Source organism: Scyliorhinus canicula, chromosome 18 (genome assembly GCF_902713615.1).
Source record: "Scyliorhinus canicula chromosome 18, sScyCan1.1, whole genome shotgun sequence".
In the NCBI taxonomy this organism is placed as follows: domain Eukaryota; kingdom Metazoa; phylum Chordata; class Chondrichthyes; order Carcharhiniformes; family Scyliorhinidae; genus Scyliorhinus; species Scyliorhinus canicula.
In genome coordinates this window covers 12,253,497-12,277,458 of record NC_052163.1, presented here as the reverse complement: position 1 = coordinate 12,277,458, position 23,962 = coordinate 12,253,497, and the positions used below count along the sequence as shown (strand labels likewise).

Sequence of the window (23,962 nt, the reverse complement as noted above, 5' to 3'; positions counted from 1 at the left end):
ATAAGGCCAAGCAACTTGTGTATAAAGGCAAATAAAGTAACCTCCTGTGCGCTGATCTAAAAAGCAGTTCAAATATTGGTGGTCATAAGAGTATTGTACAGCTTTTACAGACCGCAAAACATTTTTCAAATTATTAGGTAAAGTTATATATTTAACACAAGTCAAAATGGGGATATGTCTTTATTAATATGTCCATAATATATTTTTAAAATTGAAAAATTTAAAACTATAATTTGATCCACGGGTTTCACTTTTGTCCAGATTTTTTATTTTTAAGATCCTTTCTTAAATAATCCTGTGGTACCGGGCTCCTCTTTCGGCGTGCACGCTGCTGATCATCAGGGAGATCAAAGCAAAAAATAAATTGTCTGGGGATTGATGTTGGAGGGAGAAAATCGTCTGTGAATCCGTGAAAGCAGAAGTCAAGCTGATCCCCTCGCTTCCAGACCACGTTCCACCATTGTTGACGGATGAATGGAGGACTCCACAAAGGAAAACCCATCACTGGGTTAATTGCAAAGTGTTCAAACACTGAGTGTCAATTCCAACAAGTTCTGCAGGAATCAGTCGCCTTCTCGTGCCTACTTCCAAGCCATTGGCGGTGATGATTTTTTTTTTTTTAAAAAGTCCCGCCCGCCACAGGAATCATGGCAAGCAGGACGGAAAACCTGAAGGACCAGCAAACAGACCATTGATTCCTAACGGGAATTTTGTGGTGGGACCGGAATGCCCCAGGAGATGTACTTTGGTTGCAGTTTAGTTTTTGGGGCGGGGGGGGGGGGGGGGGGGGGGGGGGAGAAGGTGGACACATGATCTCTCAAGACTCATTGTACTTAGTGAGCTGAACAATAATGTTTTGAACTAAGCCTTTTTGAAAATTTTACTGCTGCCTGCTTGAGGGGGATAGAAAATAATGCACAAAATATGTACGTACTTGGTTCATTTTGTATTTCATTGACTGAGTTTGGTTGATGTTTCTGAAATATTGGGAAATAACCGTGTTAATTATAAAGGTTTTCTACAAACGCTGATTCTTGCAATTGTGGCATTTTACCTACTTGCGTTACTTTAAATGTCTCACGGCGCCGAGGTCCCAGGTTCGATCCTGCCCCGGGTCACTGCCTGTGTGGAGTTTGCACATTCTCTCCGTGTCTCAACCCCACAACCCAAAGATGTGCAGTGCAGGTCGATTGGCCACACTAAATTGCCCCTTAATTGAAAAAAAGTATGAATTGGGTACTCTTAAATTTTAAAAGAATACTTTAAATGTGTAATAGCATGATTTTTTTAAAAGTAAATTTAAATTGCCCAATTCTTTTTTTTCTTCCAATTAAGGGTCAATTTAGTGATCGAACCCTGGTCAGTGGCGCCGTGAGGCAGCAATGCTAACCACTGCGCCACCGTGCCACCCCTAGCATGTTCATTTAATAAATTACTTCATATTTTACTTTTTGATTGAGGCCTGGTGTCACACCAGGGAAATGGGAGATGATGGCATAGTGGTAACTTTACTAATAATCCAGAGGCCTAGGCTCATGCTCTGGGGACATGGGTTCATATCCCATCACGGCAGCTGATGGAATTTAAATTCAATTATAAAGCTAGTATCGATTGTTGTAAAAACCGATCTGGTTCACAAATGTCCTTTCGAAAAGACAAACTGCCACCCTTACCTGGTCTAGCTGGCATGTGACTCCAGGACCACAGCAATGAGGTTGACTATTAACTGCCCTCTGATATATTTAGTTCAAGGGAAATTTGGGATGGGCAACATCCATATCCCATGAAGGAATGAAGAAAAAAAGAAAGCTTGGGGTGCAATGGAGGCATAAATTAGTCCAGCGCCTAAAAGCAATTACTGAACAAAGTTTGCTGTTTGCTTGAGTACATTACTGAAAGCTTAGAAAGATCTCCGGGCAAAGCTGGACTCTCAAATCAATAGGGATTTGTGGCTCATCCAAGAGTAATGTATAAGGGTCAAAGATTTAAAAAGGCCATCAAATGCAGGGGGTTCTAATGAAAGATCACAGACTTGAACATAACCCTATTTCTCTCCCCGCAGATACTGTCAGACCGCATGTGTGTTTCCAATGTGCTGTCTTTATTTCATTCAAGGGGATTATTACATTTGTTATTCTAATTGCTTCAGACCGCTATCTTATACCGGTTACTCCATTTGAGGAAAGAGCAGTGCTCCGAAAGCTCGTGTTTGAAACAAATCTGTTGGACTTTAAACTGGTGTTGTAAGACTTCTTACTGTAACATAATAGATACATAGATACATAGAAGATAGGAGCAGGAGGAGGCCTTTTGGCCCTCCGAGCCTGCTCCGCCATTCATCACGACCATGGCTGATCATCCAACTCAATAGCCTAATCCTGCTTTCTCCCCATAGCCTTTTATCCCATTCTCCCCAAGTGCTATATCCAACCGTCTCTTGAATATATTCAAAGATTTAGCATCAACTACTTCCTGTGGTGATGTATTCCACAGGCTCACCACTGTTTGTGTGAAGAAGTGTCTCCTTATCTCTGTCCGAAATGGTTTACCCTGAATCCTCAGGCTGTGACCCCTGGTTCTGGACACACCTCTCATTAGTAACATCTTCCCTGCATCTACCCTGTCGAATCCTGTTAGAATTTTATAAGTCTCTATGAGATCCCCCCTCATTCTTCTGAACTTCAGCTAGAACAATCCCAACCTAGTCACTCTCTCCTCATATGACAGTCCCGCCATCCCTGGAATCAGTCTGGTAAACCTTCGCTGCACTCCCTCAAAAGCAAGAACATCCTTCCTCAGAGAAGGAGACCAAAACTGCGCACAATACTCCAAATGTGGCCTCACCAAAGCACTGTACAATTGCAGCAACACACCCCTGCTTCTATACTTGAAACCTCTTGCAATGAAGGCCAACATACCATTAGCCTTCTTTACCACCTGCTGCACCTGCAACATTAAAGCGCACGGGATTGGGGAAAATGTATTGAGGTGGATAGAAAACTGGTTGACAGAGCGGAAACAAAGAGTAGGGATTAATGGGTCCTTTTCAAATTGGCAGGCAGTAACCAGTGGGGTACCACAGGGATCGGTGCTGGGACCCCAGCTATTTACAATATATATTAATGATTTGGATGAGGGAACAAAATGTAACATCTCAAAGTTTGCAGATGGTACCAAATTAGGTGGGAGGGTGAATTGTGATGAGGATGCAGGGATCCTACAGCAATGGTGCACAAGGACAGCCAGGTCCCGCTGCACTCTCCCCTCTCCCAATTTACAACCATTCAGGTAGTAATCTGCCTTCCTGTTATTGCTTACAAAGTGAATAACCTCACACTTATCAAAATTATACTGCATCTGCCATTGGTTTGCCCACTCACCCAACCTGTCCCGATCTTGCTGTAGGATCCGTGCACCCTCGTCACAATTCACCCTCCCACCTAATTTGGTAGCATCTGCAAACTTTGAGATGTTACATTTTGTTCCCTCATCCAAATCACTAATATATATTGTGAGTAGCTGGGGTCCCAGCACCGATCCCTGTGCTACCCCACTGGTTACTGCCTGCCAATTTGAAAAGGACCCATTAATCCCTACTCTTTGTTTCCTCTCTGTCAACCAGTTTTCTATCCACCTCAATACATTTCCCCAATCCCATGCACTTTAATTTTGCACAAGAATCTCTTCTGCGGGACTTTGTCAAACGCCTTCTGAAAGTCCAAATATACCACATCGACTGGCTCCCCCTTGGCGACTGTACTGGTTACTTCTTCAAAGAATTCCAACAGATTTGTCAAGCATGATTTTCCCTTCATAAATCCATGCTGACTCTGACTGATCCTGCCACCGCTTTCTAAATGTTCCGCTATAAAGTCCTTGATAATGGATTCACGCATTTTCCCCACTACCGATGTTAGGCTCACTGGTCTATAATTCCCTGCTTTCTCTCTACCACCCTTTTTGAATATCGGAGGGACGTAAGCTACTCTCCAATCTGCAGGGACAGTTCCAGAGTCTATAGAATCCCGGAAGATCACCACCGATGCATCCACTATTTCCAGAGCCACCTCCTTAAGCACTCTGCGATGCAGATTCTCAGGCCCTGGGGATTTATCTGCCTTCAATGCTATCAGTTTTCCCAGCACCATTTCTCTACTCATGTTGATCTCCCTCAGTTCTTCCCTCTCACTAAACCTTTCATTCTCCAAGATTTCTGGGATCTGATTTGTGTCCTCATTTGTGAAGACAGAAGCAAAGTATGTATTTAATTGCTCAGCCATTTCTTTGTCCCTTATTATGCATTCCCCTGTTTCTGTCTGTAGTGGGCCTACATTTCTGTTTACCAATCTCTTTCTCTTCACATATCTGTAGAAACTCTTAGTATCAGTCTTTATGTTCCCTGCAAGCTTCATAGAACATAGAACATACAGTGCAGAAGGAGGCCAATCGGCCCATCGAGTCTGCACCGACCCACTTAAGTCCTCACTTCCACCCTATCCCCGTAACCCAATAACCCCACCTAACCTTTTTTTGGTCACAAAGGGCAATTTATCATGGCCAATCTACCTAACCTGCACGTCTTTGGACTGTGGGAGGAAACCAGAGCACCCGGAGAAAACACACACAGGCACGGGGAGAACGTGCAGACTCCGCACAGACAGTGACTCAGCGGGGAACCAAACCTGGGACCCTGGCGCTGTGACGCCGCAGTGCTATCCACTACAGTGCTACCGTGCTTACTTTTGTACTGTATTTTCCCCTTTGTAATCAATCCCTTCGTCCTTCTTTGCTGAATTCTAAACTGCTCCCAATCCTCAGCCCTATTATTTTTCTTGGCCAATCTGTATGCTTCTTCCTTGGATCGGATACTATTTCTAATTTCCTTTGTAAGCCATGGAGTGGCCCTCTTACCCCCTTTGCTTTTGTGCCAGATAGGAATGAACAGTTGCTGCAGTTCCTCCATGCGTTCCTTGAATGCTTGCCATCGCCTATCCACTGCCATCCCTTTAAGTAACTGTCCCCAATCTATCAAGGCCAACTCACGCCTCATATCCTCATAGTTCCCTTTATTAAGATTCAGCACCCTAGTCTCCGAATCAACTTACTTCACTCTCCACTTATCATGTTATGGTCGCTCATCCCCAAGGGGTCTCGCACAGTCAGATTGGCAATGATTCCCTTCTCATTACACAGTACCCAGTCTAAGATGGCCTGCTCTCCAGTTGGTTCCTCCACATATTGGTCAAGAAAACCATCCCATATACACTCCAGGAATTCCTCCTCTACGGCATTGTGGCCATTTTGATTTGCCCAATCTGTGAAGATTAAAATCACCCATGATCACCGATATTCCCTTATTACATACACCTCTAATTTCTTGTTTAATGTTATTCCCAACCTCACCAGTGCAGTTTGGAGGTCTATATATGACACCCACTAATGTTTTTTGTCCCTTGGTATTTCTCAACTCTACCCATAGAGATCCCACATTGTCAGAGCTAATATCCTTTCTCACAACTGTGTTAATTTCCTCTTTAACCAGCAGTGCCATGCCACCACCTTTTCTTTATGCCTGTCCTTCCTAAATACTGAGAACTCTGGGACATTCAGTTCCCATCCCTGTTCACCCTGCAGCCATGTCTCCGTAATCCCAATCATATCATACCCATTTATATCTATCTGCGCGATTAGTTCTTCCACTTTATTGCAAATGCTCCGTGCATTAAGGCACAGAGCCTTTAAGTTTGTTATTTTCACAATGCTTGTCTTGCTCCCAATATTTTTCCCTGCTGCCCTGTTTGAATTTTGTCCTTGGTTTCTCGACCTATCACTTTTCTTCTTCACTTTTCTACCTTTTGCTTTTGTCCTTGTCCCTCCTTCTCTGACTCCTTGCGTAGGTTCCCACCCCCCTGGCATTTTACTTTAAACCCTCCCCCTGTCTTTCATACTGGACATGGGTTCAAATCCCACCGTGGTAGCTGGAGTTTGATACTAATCCTTGTCTTTCATACTGAGTGACTATCCTGGGTGAAATCCAACAAAATAACATGTGACAAGATTTAATGGGTGACCCACTTAGTTCACCGAGTAGATATTAGGTAAAAGTAACTTGAAGTGGGGACCCTGGAACTTGCGATGGTCAGTCTTCATTTTAACCTGTCATTTGAGTTTCAGGAAGTCTGACTCGTTTTGCTTGATTTTGTTCTTGTAAGTAACACATAGTGCCTGCTATTTCCTTCCAGCTTCAGTTTATACACATCAATTTTCCAATGCTTTAATAATATATATAAATATATATATAATCTTTATTATTGTCACAAGTAGGCTTACAGTAACACTGCAATGAAGTTATTGTGAAAATCCCCTTGTCGCCACACCCTGGCACCTGTTCGGATACATTGAAGGAGAATTCCAAATGTCCAATTCACCTAACAAACACGTCTTTTTGGGACTTGTGGGAGGAAACTGGAGCACCCGGAGGAAACCCACTCAGACAAGTTGCAGTTATTTCATAGCTTCAGCACATAATAGAGGCTGGTGCTCAAGTGAATTATTGATTGAGTTCTGCTTTGTCCAAGATGCCATCCTTTGGACACAGTGTTAAATTGAGGCCTTATCTGTTTATTTCAGTAATTCACTGTTATAAAATTATGGCACAGTTTAAGGACAGCAAACTCCCTCCGTATCATTTCCAACATTGCTTTCTCAGCCAACATTCTCAACCAGAAACCGATAACTGTCATGCTTTGCAGAGGACCGCTGCTTTCCCCTTTGAGGTGGAGAACTGACTTGTGGGTCTGAGCTGGTGAACTGAGGGTCACCACACCTCAGGCGAGGGACAAGGATGAGAAGGAGGGGCCTTCATGGTAACCTCAGCTGGTACAGGAATTGAACCCGGGCTGTTGGCTCTGCATCACAAACTAGCCATCCAGCAGCTGAGCTAACTGACCTCTTTAGATCTTAGTATGTTTAAAATGGCTGTTACATTGGTTTACATAACAACAGGTGTCATCTGCAATTGAACTCCCTGTAAATGGCCAAAAGGTTGTGCAATTCTGTGTTCAGGCTCCTTTAGCAAAAGATGTTTTGCCAAAACCTGCCCCGTCACCAGAAAAACTGCCAGGAAATGGCTAGAAGATGGGACTAACCACGCAAGAAAATATGGTCTGAAATTGATTGGGGCCCAGCAGTTGGCTTCCCCTTCTCCCCCACTAATCTCCCTCTCCGAGACCATTGAAGCAATACAGGATGGTCACTCGGTATGAATGGTCCAGGCCATAAAATGTTGCCTCATGTTTTGTATTGAAAGTTGAAAACTCTAAATTGGCAGCGTCAGCGTGTGACACCTCCGTTGACCCACAAGATTATTTAGAGCAAAATTAGTATCCTCACTGCATTGGGAAACATTCTTGAGAGGGTCCTGTGAGCACCATTACTGGAGTCTGTTCTGACTCCCCAAACCGATTCTCCTCTGTCTCAATTCATCCACTTTCCTATGGAGATAACAGGCAGTATGCACGCGCATGTTCCACACCAGAAAGACACTATCTACAGTATTGGCAAAGACTTTGATCAAGGGGGTCCACAATCTGGACCTGAAACATATTAGGCACTTTGCATGGGAAAGTAGGTGGAGTGCTGCCAGTTTGTGGCCTCTTTTCCAAAGTTTGTTGGTAACTGATAGTTGACCTTTAACTATGATGACCCTCTGTGAATTTGTATGATGCAATTCCTGTCATAGATAGAGATAGAGAAATACAGCACAGAACAGGCCCTTCGGCCCACGATGTTGTGCCGAACTTTTTTCATAGAATTTTGGACACTAAGGGCAATTTTTCATGGCCAATCCACCCAACCTGCACATCTTTAGACTGTGGGAGGAAACCGGAATACCCGGAGGAAACCCACGCACACACGGGGAGGATGTGCAGACTCCACAGTGACCCAAGTCGAAATCGAACTTGGGACCCTGGAGCTGTGAAGCAATTGTGCTATTCACAATGCTACCGTGCTGCCCTTAAGAAGTTAATCTACACTCCATTATTCTACCCTAATCCATGTACCTATCCAATAGCCGCTTGAAGGTCCCTAACGTTTCCGACTCAACTACTTCCACAGGCAGCGCATTCCATGCCCCCACTACTCTCTGGGTAAAGAACCTACCTCTGACATCCCCTCTATCCTGAGCCTGCCTACGCTGAAGCTCAGCTTTTTGCTTATTTCTTGCAGTGGGCCCCCACCAACGTGGCTGTCATGTTGCAGGGTTGCACATCTTCAAATTCCAAATCTTACCATTGTTTTTGTGCGAGCTTAACCAATAATGGCAGTTTCCAGTTGATCACGCAGAATAGCCAAACAAATTAGAAGGCCAGATTCTCACCTTTGCAAAAGCTTCTCCCAAATGGGCCAGTTTACATCCCCAGTTCCAGGAAACTGAGTAGCTCACAAACTCATTATTATAAATATATGGAGATTGGTTATCATCTGGTCCAAGTTAGAACTTCTCAACTCATCAGAAGAAAGCTTCCAGATGTAAAATAAGGGGTAAGGTACGGCAGGAGGCTGGTAATGTTGGGGTTTATTTTAATTGTACTTCCATATTTGATGAAATGAAGGCTCCTGTTTTTTTCTTGATGTGATGGCCATCAATTGTCTCTTTGGCATCTTGTAATCCTTTCAGCTGATAAGGGTTCGAGAAAGCAACATCACCACTGCTGTTACCTAATTTGATACCCATTTAAGCTTCTCCCCCCCCCCTCCCCCCCGCCTTCCAGGTGGTGCCCACCCTGTGGTAATAAACACTGAAAACTCAATCCACGTTTGTCAATCAATATGAAAAAAAAAATCAACTTGGTGACGAAGCAGCGCGTATTAAAATCAAGTGCTTGGTGTCAATATTTTTAAAAAATAAATGTCTTTCTCATCAATTCTTCTAAACATGCAGCTTTTTGCTGGAACAGTTTTTGTACTTGATGACTATCGAATCTTCGTGTACTCCATTATCTGTAAAGAGTTATGGCAAATCAGTTGCAGTTGAAAAGTGTGCCTAGTTTCCAATGTTTCTTTACTGACTTTCCTTCGCAGCTAGCTTTGTAAAACTTAACGACCAGAAGTAATAGCTGAGCCTATTGGAAATGGCACTGTTTTTAAAGACCAACCCCGCCTGTGAAGTTGTAATTCCAGAGTATAAAGCCGCAAATTCTTTCTATCTAACTGCTTAAACATATTTCACTTTTTAAATTCTAATTCTGATGTCAATTATTATTTTTTTTTTTTTTTATAAATTTAGATTATCCAATTATTTTTTCCAATTAAGGGGCAATTTAGCATGGCCAATCCACCTACCCTGAACATCTTTGGGTTATGGGGGCGAAACCCACGCAGACACGGGGAGAATGTGCAAACTCCACACGGACAGTGACCCAGAGCCGGGATCGAACCTGGGACCTCAGCGCCGTGAGGCAGCTGTGCTAACCACTAGGCCACCGTGCTGCCCCTTGATGTCAATTATGATGCAAAACATTCTACCCTCCACCAGGTCTGGTCTGCCCTGAACTCTCTCAACAAGAATCCCATGCATCTGGAAAACTGGGAGCTGCATCCTTTGTCACTCTCATTCTCGCACAGCTGAACCGTACCCTCACTTGATGTCTCACTTCCTCGGTGCCTTGTCTTTAAAAATGTAAATAGATTAACTGAAGTTACTTAGATAGGTCCCACTGAGAAATCCTGTAATCAGGAGCCGACAGGGCTGCCCATTTTTCCTTGAACCTGTTTAGGAAATTGCTGTACGTGTTTGAATTTTCCTCACTGGGTGAATTAGAAACTTCATATTTGCCTGCATGTTCTGGCAAATCCAACATTTAGGCATTCTAAATTATACCCACCAACAAACTATTGTAGATTTTAAAGTTTTTATCCAACTGCTGCCCTAAAATTAACAACTTGCTCAACACTGTACCCTTGCTTACATTTTAACATCTACAGAGCCTATTAAAGAATATAATAATTATTCGGTTGGCTTGGTATCGGCGTCCTGCAAAATAGTTTCTGCGAATTAGGAGTACTCGAGTATGTGTGTGTGTGTGTGTGTGTGTGGGGGGGGGGGGGGGGGGGGGGGGGGAATAGGGCAAAGGTGGCTTCCGATGTGAAGAAATTCTCATGTATTTGTCTATGCACTTGTCATTCGTCACAATTTCCTCTGTGATATTAGCCGCTGGCCCTGATTAAAGGCAACAATAATTTTTTTTAAATTCACACAGCAGTCCGCTGTTGAGTCTTTCCGGTTTTTAAACAGGTGAAACGATAGATATCGTTTATGGAAACATGCTGCCCATTTTAAGAAATCCAGGGCAATAATGTTTTAATTTTCAGTAGTACACGTGAGATTTGACCTTTAGAAGGCCATATATTTCAACTTCAATTCACACTTAAATTTAAATTTCTAGTAAACAAGGGAGGCAACTAAATTGGATACTAAATTTGGACGAACAAGTTGAATGGATGCCAATTAACTGTATAAACAAGTTTATTTTTCTGTGGGTCTTGGAAATTATTTTGATGTTTTTCATAGTTTTAAAACAAAATAGTAGGTGATCTGTGGTTACATTTAAAGTTCGTAGCATTGCTGCCTACAGCACTGAGGACCCGGGTTCGAATCTCAGCCCTGGGTCACTGTCCGTGTGGAGTTTGCACATTCTCCCCGTGTCTGCGTGGGTTTAACCCCCACAACCCAAAGATGTGCAAGGTAGGTGGATTGGCCATGCTAAATTGCCCCTTAATTGGAAAAAAAATAAAAATAAATTTAAAGTTTAACAAAAAAAGGAAATAATGCCTATGATCCATTTTTTTGTGCCTGTTGCCTTATTTAGGTGTCAGTCATGGCTTAAGTGCTAACACTCTTGCTTCTGAGTCAGAAGGTTATCGATTCAGGGTCCACTCCAGAAAGTTGACCAGATAATCAACTGACATTTCAGTCCAGTCGTAAAGAAGCGCACTGTTGGAGATGCTGCCTTCTGCATGCATGATGTTAAACCTCTTCCACTATCCTGGCCAACATCCATCCCTCGATCAATATCATGAGCAGAGGTGGTCTGGTTATTTATCTCATTCCTGTTTTATGGGAGTGTGCATCTGCACTAGTACTTTGAATAGTACTTAATTTACTGAAAGGCACTTTGGGGCACCCTGAAGCTATGGGGGGCACTATATAAATGCAGAACATTTCTGTTTTTGTTGCATTTTAAACACTGAAAATAGTAACTGTTAAAATGTTATATTTGGCGTGTCAAATTCTGAAAATTATTTCCTCATCTCTTTTCTTTCATATTGTACAGATTATTTTTCACAGAATAAGACCATATCGTGAAGTTATGTTATTCACCCTTTGGGTTTTAAGTTATAATTACATAACAAAAGAACTATATGCTATGAAAAAGTGCTATGAAATAGAAAAATGTTCGTAACATTTCAATTTTGGGGAATATATTGGTGCGACTCTCCAGTTTAAGGTATTCACACTTTGCGATTGTGTTTTCTAGAAACTGCTGCTGATGAACAATACATTTTTGAACACGAATAATATGCTTTATTTTCTAGATGTATGCCAATTCCTAAAACAAACAGCACCTTTGATTCCCGCCTGGATGGTTAGAATTTTTTGGACTTGGATGATGTGCAATGCTCTGTTTTGCTTGTCGGTTGTACACTATTTCTGTGCCCCTTTGTTTTCAAATATGTGGTTTTTATGAGACCACAATCCAAGAATGGTTGAATGAAAAAACTTTTCTGCTTGATTTACTAGTTAGTCTTAATTTAGGAGATTCATCAACTATTTCATATCTTCTTTCTACTCCTGCACTCGAAGGAAGGTTTGCATTTATTAAAATGCCTTTTACAACTTCAGGATTTCAGGATATCCCAAAATGATTCATAGCCACTAATTCTTTTTCCCCTAAATCCCAGCTGAATTTAGAACCTGTGCTTTGCCTTTTGACTTTTTTTTTCATGCGTCCATACTTTTGGAATAAAATCCATTCAACCATTCCGTGCAGTTTGAGATGAACAATGCCAGGTAATGCTCCCAGTAGGAGGAGTTGTGACGTTTATCACTGGCTGCCTTGAATGGTCGAGCACTGCTCTGATATCTCATTATTGAACTCTGAATATAACTCTCAAAACAATAGGGGCTTCGATATTGATACCCATACTTCTAATTATCGATCCCATTCTTAACTAGATAGTCAGATAATAGCTATAATAGATATTTTAGGTCTAATATTTTCTCCCTGTTCCTAGAAAGTCTTGTGTTCTATTGATCCAACTCCCTTTTGAAAAGCATTCACTGATGCCTGAAAAATTATGATGCTTGTGATTACAATAAGTGTTGTCTCAAAAAAAGTACTTTATAGCAGTGCTTTGCTAACGTTCGCCCGGTGTGACCTCAATTTAGAGCTTCAGGCTTCTTGTGACCCCAGAGTGAAAGTTGGGGGGATTAAAACTGCTGGGTTTGCTCTGAATAAAGCAAAACCCCAGGTTTTTACAGGCTGTGAATACAGCAGCAATCTGGCCTCGAAGACACCAACAAGGCAAAGAAAATGAACATTGAATGGGTCCTCGTAGCTGTCAAAACTCAGTCCGAGCTCCAGGGCTGCCATAGCTGCATCAGAGCTTGCAACCCCACCGGGAGGTAACAACCCATGGCTTTGGAGCCCCTGGTTTATAGGATAACAGTAAGAAGAACTTGCCACTTGTCAAGAAACTGAAAATGGCAGTGAAAGTTCAAGTGTCTTTGGAATGGGCTTTGGAGTATCCTCATGGGGATGTAGTGGGAGCAATAGAAACATAGAATGATGCAACACTGAAAAATGCCATTTGACCCATCGTGCCAACTCTTTGAAAAATCTATCCAATGAATCCGCTCTTCATTCCCCATGAACCTGTAATTGTTTTTTCTTCAAATATGTAACCAATTTTCTTTGAAAGTTACTATTGAATCTGCTTCCACCACACTTTCAGGTAATGCATTCCAAGTCCTCACAGCTCACTGCATTCTCTCTCGCTCTCTCTCTCTCTCTCTCTCTCTCTCTCTCTCTCCTCGCTCTCTCTCTCTCGCTCTCTCTCTTTCCCCCACCCCCCCCCCCCCCCCCCCCCCCCCCCCCCCCCCCCTATCTTGCTGCTACTTTTGCCAGTCACCTTAAATGTGTCCTCTGGTTACTGATCCTTCTGTCATTAGGAACAATTCTTTTTTATGTACTCTATCAAAACCGTTGATGGTTTTGAACACCTCTATCAAATCTACTCTCCTCTCCTTGAAAGTGAACACCCCAAGTTCGACTTTTCATGTATCTTATCGCTGAGACCATTCTAATAAATTTATCTGCACCCTCTTTGAGGCCTTGGCATCTTTCCTAAATTGTGGTGCCCAGAATTGAACACAGTACTCTGGGGCCTAACCAGTATTTTATAAAGGTTTAACATGACTTTCTTGCTTTTGTGCTCCATGCCTGTCATTATTAAAGCTAAGATTCCAGTATGTGTTTTGAAAAGCCTTCTCAACTTGTTGTACTATCTTCAAACACTTATGAATCTATACCGTCTGCTTCTGTATCCCTTTTATATTGTGCCATCTAGTTCATATTGCCTCTCCTCATGTTTCCTACCAAAAACTTCACATTCCTGCCTGTGTCCTACCCATTTCTGCCTGTGTCCTTCTGAAGTCTGTATCCTTCTCATTGTTTGGGGGCGTGGGGGAGACAGTGGGATAGTGGTAATTATACTGGACTAGTAAGCCAGAATCACAAGCTTTGGGGACGCAGGTTCAAATCCCACCACAATGGCTGATTGAATTTAAATTCTTTTAATAAAATTTTGAAATTGAAAGTTAGCCTCAGTAATGACCATCAATTGTTCACAACTGTCCTTAAGGGAGGGAATCTGCCATCCTTACCTGGCCCGGCCTGCATTGACTCCAGATCTACAGTATTGTGGTTGACTCTGAAATGGCCGAGCAAATTGCCCTCAGTTGAAGGGCAATTAGGGATGGTCAATAAATGCTGGCTTTGCCAGTGACGCCCAAATTCCATGACAGAATAAATAAAATAAATGTTTACACATGCCACAAACTGAAAATAATAATAAACTTTAAAATTTGGACCTGTATGCAGGGATTGGAACGTTTGAGATGGCCATGTTTCTTGTGGGAGATCTTAGTTTATTTACAAATCTTGGAAAGTGGTCTGAGATTAACTGAAAGCTGAGCCTTGTCCAGAAGCAAGCTGAGAAGATGCTACCCATACCCTTGATATGTAATTTTACTTTTGAATACCAAGTTGTTTAAACCCGAGCCAGGCGTTGACTTCTGATGAAGTGAAGTTGAAATTGAGAAAAGATGGATAAACATGAATAATTACAACTTGTTTTCAAGGAAGAGCAGATTCTGTTTTTTTGCTCCTTTATATTCGCTTCCATAAATGGCAAATTAAGCATCAAGTGATCTGATTTTGCACAAAAATACTGTTGTTTTCAAAGAAAAGAATATTGTGAGAATTACAATGGCCTCTGCTTAACTTGAGAAATTTGGGGGGGGAAAAACACATTTCTTTGAAGATGTTGTTTGATAGAAAACACATGCATGGTTTGCAATTTGCAAAAGATGTCCACTGCTCACCAAGTCAATGAAAAGCACATACTTTAGGTGTGGGTGAGAACATCAAGAGTTTGACATTGCCCTGCAGTTATTTACAAAAAAACAGTCCGATGCTGACTGAAGTAAGTGGCATGGAAGGGTGCAGGGTGGGGGTGTCATTATATTTGTTGTGCTCATTTAAAGTAAAATCAATGGATCGTATTCACGCTGGAAGTATTCTTTACCATTCATTGTTTTGTTTCTTAAAACCTGGTGTCTAGCGACTGCTACTTTGTTTGATCTTTGAGCCATGGTATGAGCAAAGATAGCTCACACAAGTGGTTTTAATTACAAACAGCCTAAATCTATAAGCATCAAATGCAGAAGAAAGGAAGAAACCCTTTGCCACATTCAGAGCATTACCTTTTCAAGATATCTTTCGCACTGAAGGATTTACTAGCTATTTGAAAACTGGATTGATTAAATAAATTACTGTGGGCATTATCAGTGTAAGCAACATATGCAAGTGTAACCCTTTCAGAACCACATTGATATTATCAGACTAAAGTAATGTCGGATTAGTGTTCCCTTGATAGTGTCATTTCCAAATTTTAAAAATTCGATACTACAATTAAGGATTGGAGTTGCATAGTCCGTGATGGCAAAAATGTTCCGGGTTTCAGGTGCAGCATGGTGGCACAGTGGTTAGCACTGCTGCCTCATGACGCCGAGGTCCCAGGTTCGATCCTGGCCCTGGGTCACTGTCTGTGTGGAATTAGCACATTCTCCCTGTATCTGGGTGGGTCTCATCCCCATAACCCAAAGATGTGCAGGGTAGGTGGATTGGCCACGATAAATTGCCCCTTAATTGGGGAAAAAAAATGAATTGGGTACTTTAAATTTATTTTTTAAGAATGTTCTGGGTTTGAAATCTGCAAATAGCATTCAGTAACTTAACAGGTAGAAACACAGCTCTTGAGCAAGGAACAGCAAATCAGTTTTTAGAGAAGCAAATCAATGGGCAGAAGTTACAAGGTGATACAATTGGAAGACTCAGTTCTCCTAAATACTACATGCCGTGCTGCTTTTAATTCTGTCATGGCTAATTTTATAGTATATCACAACCCAAAAGATGTGCAGGGTCGGTGGATTGGCCACGCTAAATTGCCCCTTAATTGGAAAAAAATGAATTGGGTATTCTAAATGTATAAAGAAAAAAAAAAGAATCCAGCAATGAAAATAGCAATCTCCCACAGCTGAATAGTTCTCAACTCACACATGCGCAGATATGATTTATATTCTCATACGTGTCTTGTAAGACAGAATGTGTTAATATTTCCTCAGAAGCAGGAAATGATGTACTCCATGACGCTGTCAGGTAGTGACAGAGTTCTGCTAAAAGTGTTTACCATAATATGTTTCCCTTTGTTTTGTTGTATGTTGTAATTTATGAAAGGATCAAGACTGCCGAGAACTGCAGAGGTGACCACCTGAATGCTTTCGGTCATTTGAAATTTAATGCAATACGTCCCCCATTAAACCTTTTTGACACCTGCAGCAACATTCGTCCACAATCATGGACCTCCACCCACCCAATACCTGGAAAATACTGTGAATTTAGAGCTATCTTTAGTTCATCCACTTCTTAAATTTATCATAATATACTACATGCAAGTAATGAATACTCAAATTAGTCAATCACAGTTCAGAAGAACGGTTGCATGTATGTTTCTCTGGTGGCCGAAGGCAGCCGATGAAGAAAGTATCCTTAGCCTGAGATATTTTGCAACAGTGCAGTCCTGTCACAGTGTAGACGTTGCCACAGATGTATTGATGTCAGCTGTGTTGATGCCATATGTTGGGGCTTATGATGATGGTGCTGAAGGGAGACTTGTGACGTGATGCATCAATGCTGGTATTGCATTAAGTTTGGATCGCTGGTTAAATTTGTAGTAGAGAAGGGCGGGAGATGTTTGATGGGCCATATAGGATGTCTCAGTCAGAACGGACAAGGTTTGCCATTCTAATGGTTGTTCACATTTTGCTGACTCAAGTGACTGGCACTGAGCCTGACAAGAAATTACAGCAGAATTGAATTTGGTATAACTGTGTATATGTGCTCACAAGATGGTGACTTCTAGGACTTTGAAGTTGGAAAGGAGGATGTTATCTTGTACACGATGGATAGTTTAAGAAAGAGGCAAATTACTGCGGATGCTGGAATCGGAAACAAAACCAAAAAATGCTGGGCAATCTCAGCAGGCCTGACAGCATCTGTGGAGAGAGAAGGGAACAAAGGCTTTGAGTCTGGATGACTCTTTCCCAAAGCTGTTGAATGAATAGCTTGTAGCTAACTCTAGGGAGCACACTCTCTGCCATGGCTGTTCTGGACTCTGCTTCTCATGGGCTGCTCCACTCCTTGGTGAGTGTGAGGATTATGCAGTGTTGGTTTGGGGATTCTCAAAAAACTGAGGGGATCGACTTTTGATGAACACTGGGCGTTATGAGCAGTGAAAAGGAGAGAAGAGAAGCTGGAAGTAACTTTGGATTGGTTCCTGTAAAGGTTACAATTTTGCGGAGAGTGCAGTTTAATGTATAACTGCAGCGTAGGTTTTTAATCATATAAGGAGTTTAAAGGAGAGGAAATATCTTTAGTTTATATTAGTTGCCTGCTAGATAATGTTTAGCTAATGTTGATTTTTGTTTTTGTTCCAGTAAAAGACTTAAATGTGAAATGTTGCCTGATCCTTTATGTTGGTGACTGGGAATTCAAATGTCTTTTTAAAAAATGTTTGTCTCTATGGGGACCATAACACATACTATCATAACTTTTCCTGATTGAATTTCTAATAGTCACTTTGCCATTTAAAAAAAATGAAGGTCATGTGTAAGGAATGATTGGCCATCGGCAGTGACATGAGGGGGAAGAGACGATGGAAAATAAACTTTGTATGTTGATCTATTTTTTAAAACTCATTTTACAACAAAGAAACTTTGGGAGGAATTGAAATACAACCCGAATGAAGCATACTTTTGTACAAAGTCCATGTCTTTGCAAATCTCAAAATTTAGTGTGACAGGAGCGATGCCAAGTTGCATCTGTCTGCTGACTCTAAACAATGCAGTGTTATTGATTGGGACAGCAGCTGATGTGCCAGAATTAGTGTTTTTAGTGCCTCATGCTGTACTGCTTTAGTGAGCCAAATGGGCAGAAAACAAATGCGTGGGAACTAATTGACAGGAAATATCCTTTAATGAGAGGTTCTGATTGCTACCTGTTGGTTTGTAGCATTTATCTAGGGACATTGAGTGTTGCTTATAATTTGTAAAATTATATTTCAAACATTGCCAAATTGTTCTGTTTCTCCTGGAGTTTTATTGCTATATTTTAAGTTGCAGGAGAAATTGGACACTTGCCAGATCCCAAATCGGGCTCTAGATAAATGTTGATTAAAAATGTAATAGTAGGATAGTGTTTAATTTAGAATTAATCGTGACATCTGGCTCATTGAAGAAACACAGCCTCTCTTTTCCCCTAACAATAACCAACCTTCCAGCACCCCCAACCCCCATTCATTAATGTTTGCAATCTTATGCTGCAGATCCCAAAGCTTAATAACCTAAACATGCAAGGGCAAGAGGAAGTTAACTGATTTGTTATATTTAAGGAGGAAGTTGATGTACAGAACGCTGACACGAATGAATAATTTGTCTATGATTCAGTAGCAAGGATGCTGTGGAATGTTGCCTGTAAGAATGCCATGTGTTTGACATAACCTGTGACAAGAATTAACACTACAGAATTTTTACCCCCTGATGATTTTAACAAAAGAATTTGAACTGCGAAGGTGAGAGAGGCTGTAAAGTAAAGAATCTTTATATGACATCCTTGGTTACAACTAATCAGGACATTAATAACCCAAATGCTTCTCTGAGAATCCTCAAGATTCATGTTTTGATTGCAGTAACTCCCCACCTGACGTTAACTCACTTAACATTGTTCCACTTTAAAAAAAATAAATTTAGAGTACCCAATTATTTTTTCCAATTAAGGGGCAATTTAGCATGGCCAATCCACCTATCCTGCACATCTTTTGGGTTGTGGGGGCGAAACCCATGCAGACACGGGGAGAATGTGCAAACTCCACACGGACAGTGACCCAGAGCCGGGATTCGAACCCGGGTCCTCAGCGCCGTAGGCAGCAATGCTAACCATTGTGCCACCGTGCTGCCTTAACACTGTTCCGCTTTAACGTTGTTCATAAAATGGTGATAGTAAATCTTTTTAGCGTTGTGAGATCGACTTTAATGTCCTTTTCCACCAACTTCCGATTCTGGGGCCTGCATAGACAAATGACCTCCCATCCTCTGTACTGAAGACCCTCTTTCCCCCAGCTCCCATTCCCACACTTGATTTTACTTTTCAACCAATGAGGACGCCTTCAGCTGCTCCTCTCCTCCTCGCTCCCATCCCTGTGCTGAGAGCTTGCCACTGACGTCCTGGGAGTTCAGAAGCCACCTGCACCGGCCAATGTCTGCCACTAGATGGAGGCTGGGCAATCCAAAACCAGGTGACTGTATTGCAATTGCTTTTATATTTAATTATATTTACAGTACACTGCATTTCTTTTATTTGTAAATTTATTTTATTTTTATAGGTTATTTAATTTGTTAATGTAGGCAGTTAGGAATGCACAGCATGTCAACTAATGTTTTATTTTTTATTCTGCTGAAAAATGTCCTAAAGTCCCTAATTATACAGTATTTTTATGTTTAGTGATTTATTTTGCAAGGAATGCACATGTACGGTACAGTTTTGTAACCTGTACATTGATTTTACTGAGCGAGAAGTGTCCAAATAAATCTTACTCTGGCTTAAACACTATGGGAACCTACAATTTACTTAAAGGCATGGTTTTCAGGAATTCATTTACATCTTTAATTGAGGACATACTGCACCACTGCCCCGTTCCCCTTCCCTGTCGAACAAACTGCAATGGTTCATGATTTATTAATAGCGGTGTAATACGCTTCTCTTTCCTCCACTCGAAGCATATCAATCAGTAGTTCGAGCTGAATAAAGTGGCGAGGAACCAGCAAATAGGCATTCATTCTAATGATACCTTATGTTGTGGTTATTAGATAAATGCAAAGCATTGCAGTAAATCCATATGTCTGGATGCTACACATTGGGTACAGAGGCCAGATGTTAGCAGCCAACACAGCGTTTAATAATGTTTGCTCAGAGTCTTCTGGTTATATCATTCTTAAAGTAAAAGGTTGTAAATCTAAAATCAATAGGTTAGCTCAGGTAAATGGTATTTGTTTGGAAGTGCCTGAATAATACTTGCATTTATGTAATTACTTCTCACATCCATATGTCCCTCAGTGAGTTCTACAGGAAAAACAGAAAAGCACTGACTTTAATAAGCAAATCTTGCTGATGCTTTATCGAAGTAACATCTCTCAAGCGGCTAGGAGATGAATGACCAGTTGATCTCTTTGATGGTATTGGTTGTGAATTCAGTTCCACGCTTGCGTAGTTCCACTATGTTGAATGTGAAGACTTGTTGCAGGGAATGTTAGCCTTCATCCTTGAATTCTGCTTGTGATTCTCCCCCCGCCCAGGGTTTTAGGCACATAACCCAGGTTGGCAATTTCGAGGGAGCGCTGCCTTGTGGGAGGTGTTGGCTCTTAGATGAGACAGCAAACCGAGTTTCTCCAGGACTGGCCTGGAATCTCCAGATCGAACCTGGGACCTCGGCGCCGTGAGGCAGCAATGCTAACCACTGTGCCACCATGCTGCCCTAGTTGTCAAGCACTTTAAAGACACCCTGAAGAGATGCTCTTTAGATGCAAGTTTCTATTGCTTTCCCCGAGTTATGTACAATTTAAATGCTTTTTACTCTGGGCTATATGTTTTTCCACGTTCAATTTTCGCTTTGTTATACGACAGTGAGCAGTGTTAACAGTGATCTAAGAGTGATACTGGCAGGTTCTGGTCATGAAAGAGAAAATCTGTTCAGTATTTTATTCTGCTGCTTCATGGCCTGATGCATCGAGTTGTGGAGCTTGAGCTAACTTCAGTGAGAGCATAATGACAGCCATCTGTAGAGATTCATCGCTATTCTTTGTTCTTTTTGCTTCAGGCAAACTTGTTTCCTGCAGCGCTTGTCCACTTCGGTTCTGAAGTCAGAATGGGTGAGTAACATAATCCTAGTTAGTTTTATTTACTCCATTTAGCATATCAGAGATGTTGCTTTACAAGTCTTTGCTGCCCCTCCGTGGATAACCTCCCCTGGGTTCGGCCTCAATTGTTGTTCCACCTGTTACCTTCTTTGGAGTCAGTCAAAGATTTATGTGGAAGGCCACGTGTTTTCTGTGTTTCTATCTGTTCCCTCTACTCTCACAACTTGATTTTTATCTTGAATTCGCAGCAATGTATCAAAAAAGACTTATATTCAGGCAGGTTCACAGTTGATTGGCCTGCCAAATTCAGTATGAATGTTCAATTTCGATATATTGAAACTATGCTTAGTCCACAGCTCTCTTAACATCACTTTGGCAGCTGTCTACAGCAAAGCATTTGTAACATGCAGGGCCATTACAGGAACTACCAGTTCCCCGCAGTGAATGACAACCTGCATATAATCTTGGAACATTCACTAAAATCAGCTTTCAAGTAGATCCAGTTCAAAAGTCTTCCCAGCTGCCAGGGTTAGCAACTCCCAGCATGTTTACTTTCAGGTTGCAACTAGCTGCAAACATCTGGGAAACTGCTACTCACCCTGGTATCACATAGGTAAAATGCAACTGCTGATGCATTATAGGCTTTTGCCTGAGTTGTATCAAGTAGGACCTATAGTTAAAAATGCATTGCTACCTGTGTCTTGTGATGTCCCTTTTTAACTGATAATGTTACAAGTCTATAAACCAAAAGGTTTCTTACAGCCATATGCATAGTTAAGTCAAATTAGACATTTTATGGAGCTTTCCCATTAGATTTATCCTTAAAATTTCAGTTTTCAGAATGGCTACAAAACGCTTCCCATCGCATGGTGACATTTTTGAGCATTAAAAAATCTATTGAGCAATGGCTGTTTTTTGTCCCCAAAATGCCTGAGTAAAATGTCAACAGTGAAGTTTTAAGACAGTCCCCAGGAGTCTGGGAATCAAGGAATAAGGGCAATGGAGTAGAAAACTAATAAATCCCAATGTTTATATCAAATTAGGTACGCTGGTGTCAGGTACAGTCAGAGTAACTTTCAGAAAAGTTGTTGCAAACTTGCATTTTGTGCTGGTTTTGCCGACCATCTGCTTAAAGTGTCTGATGAATGCAACATGTTGTGAAATGGGCAGAAATTACTGCTGCGATTAGACATGAGAAAAGATTCAGAAAAGCCTCACGGGAATGAGGAACTTCAGTTCTGTAGAAGGATTGGATAAATTGCGGCTGTTCACGTTGGAGAAAAGAAGGTTGAGATTTGACAGAGTAGATAGGGAGAAAATGTTCCCATTTGAAGGATCGGGAATCACATGGCAAGACTTAAAAGTAATTGAATAAAGAAGCAATGGTGACACGAGGAAAAACTTTTATACATAGCAAGTAGTTAAGAATTGAAATGCACTGGCAGAGAGTGGTGAAGGCTGGGTCAATTGAGGCTTTCAAAAGAGAATGGGATCATTACCTGAGACAGAAATATTTACTGTACTATGGAAAAATGGATGGGCAGTAGGTGAACTCCTTCAGAAAGGCTTAATGATCTCCTGTGATGGTCTTGGCGGTGAACAACAGCGCACCACTGACATCTAATCATGTGTGGCCTGCAACTTACTAGACAATCAACAGAATAATAATGCAGCAATGTGGATGTTGCATCTTGGACCTCATGAAGGATGTGCCTTATCTCAAACAATCAAAAGAAAGGGACAGAGAAAGAAATCCATAGAGAAGAAGATAAGGCATATTAGGGTCAAATTTAAGAGAGTAATAGATCACAAGAATAGTAAGTAATAGATCGTAATGAATGTTGAGGTGTTTATAAATCATGACAATCCGTCTTTCTCATTTGGTCTATAGCAGACCAAGAAATGACATAAGTGTGAGGAAAATTAAGGTAGTTTTAAGGGATTTGTATAGGTAAACATTGGAAATAAAGTATAGTTTTAAGTGGGTTTATTTAGCATTTCTGTGCCTGGAAGGGTAAAACCTATAGTTAGATTCATGCTGGACAAAGGTGTTTCTTTATATGTGTATTTGTTCAGTTCAAACTGTGGCTCTATTGTGCTTAGAGAGGGTTCCGGTGTGAAAATTAAATAGTGGCAAGTCGGTGCTTAACAACAGGAGGCCACTTTCCAGAGGGAGGGACTTTCCTTTGTTCTTAGTTCAGGTGGGTTCAGAGGTATTGGCCCATTAATAGCTCCGCCAGTCCAACCCTGTTGTGACGTGAGACATGGTATGATAATGGAATAGAAGCCTTGCCAGCTTTGTATCAAGAGAGTCCACATTCTGTTTCCTATTGCTTGTCTGAATGTCTGAACCGCCGCTTCGCCAAACATTCGAGGACAGTTGTTCTGGAGCAGTCCAGATGTGCCTTACCCGTTGGGACACACAAATGATTGGAACTCCTCGTTGGTGAATGGGGCCCCATCGCCTGTGACCAGTACCTACAGGTATCCCGTGGGTGCTAAATGATTGTCATAATTTCTCCATGGTTGTCCTCAAAGTGGTGGTGGGCATCCAGTGCACAGCCACTTGGAGTGAGCGTCTACGAGGACCAGAAGCATTGACCCCATGAATGGCCCGGCGAAGTCAGCATGCAGACACACCCAGGGTTGCCCCGGCTGTTCCCAGGGATGGAGCGTGGTCAACAGAGGAAGCTTCTGATGTTCCTGGCATGCCCTGCACCGTTTTGCCATGCTCTCAACGTCACTATCAATCACCATCATCTTCATCTTCGAGGTCCCAGGGTCTCCACTAAGCAGATCCTGTAGGATCATGTCTCTATCCAGCCACGGGATTATTGTGTGAGCTTGCTGAAGAGAATATCATCCTTGACACTAAGCTCCTGCTCCTTCGTAATGTGGGGCTGTAGCGCTGCCGACAGGCTTCCCAACTTGCCATGCAGGATCATGTAGTATAGTTTTGCCAATGTCCATGTGCGGATCTGTGTGGCCATCACAGGCAGAGTGTCCATCAAGTTCAACATTGCCACAACCTCGTCTGTTACTGGTGGAGAGGGGGGTGGCTCATAGGCAGCGGTGTCGACTGAGGGCATCAGCTATATGTACCTAGGCAATGCTCAACGTGTACTCTTAAGCCACTAATAACAACAA

The 23,962-nt window shown here is 41.8% G+C and overlaps 1 protein-coding gene across 1 annotated transcript in view; it reads left to right on the top strand.

Moving 5' to 3' along the window:
• Positions 1 to 23,962, top strand: part of aspscr1 (ASPSCR1 tether for SLC2A4, UBX domain containing) — a 235,646-nt gene that overhangs the window by 194,496 nt on the left and 17,188 nt on the right. Inside the window, exon 14 of the mRNA XM_038778314.1 lies at positions 20,776 to 20,827. Within this exon, the coding sequence (XP_038634242.1) occupies positions 20,776 to 20,827 (52 nt within the window). The remainder of the gene's footprint in view (positions 1 to 20,775; positions 20,828 to 23,962) is intronic.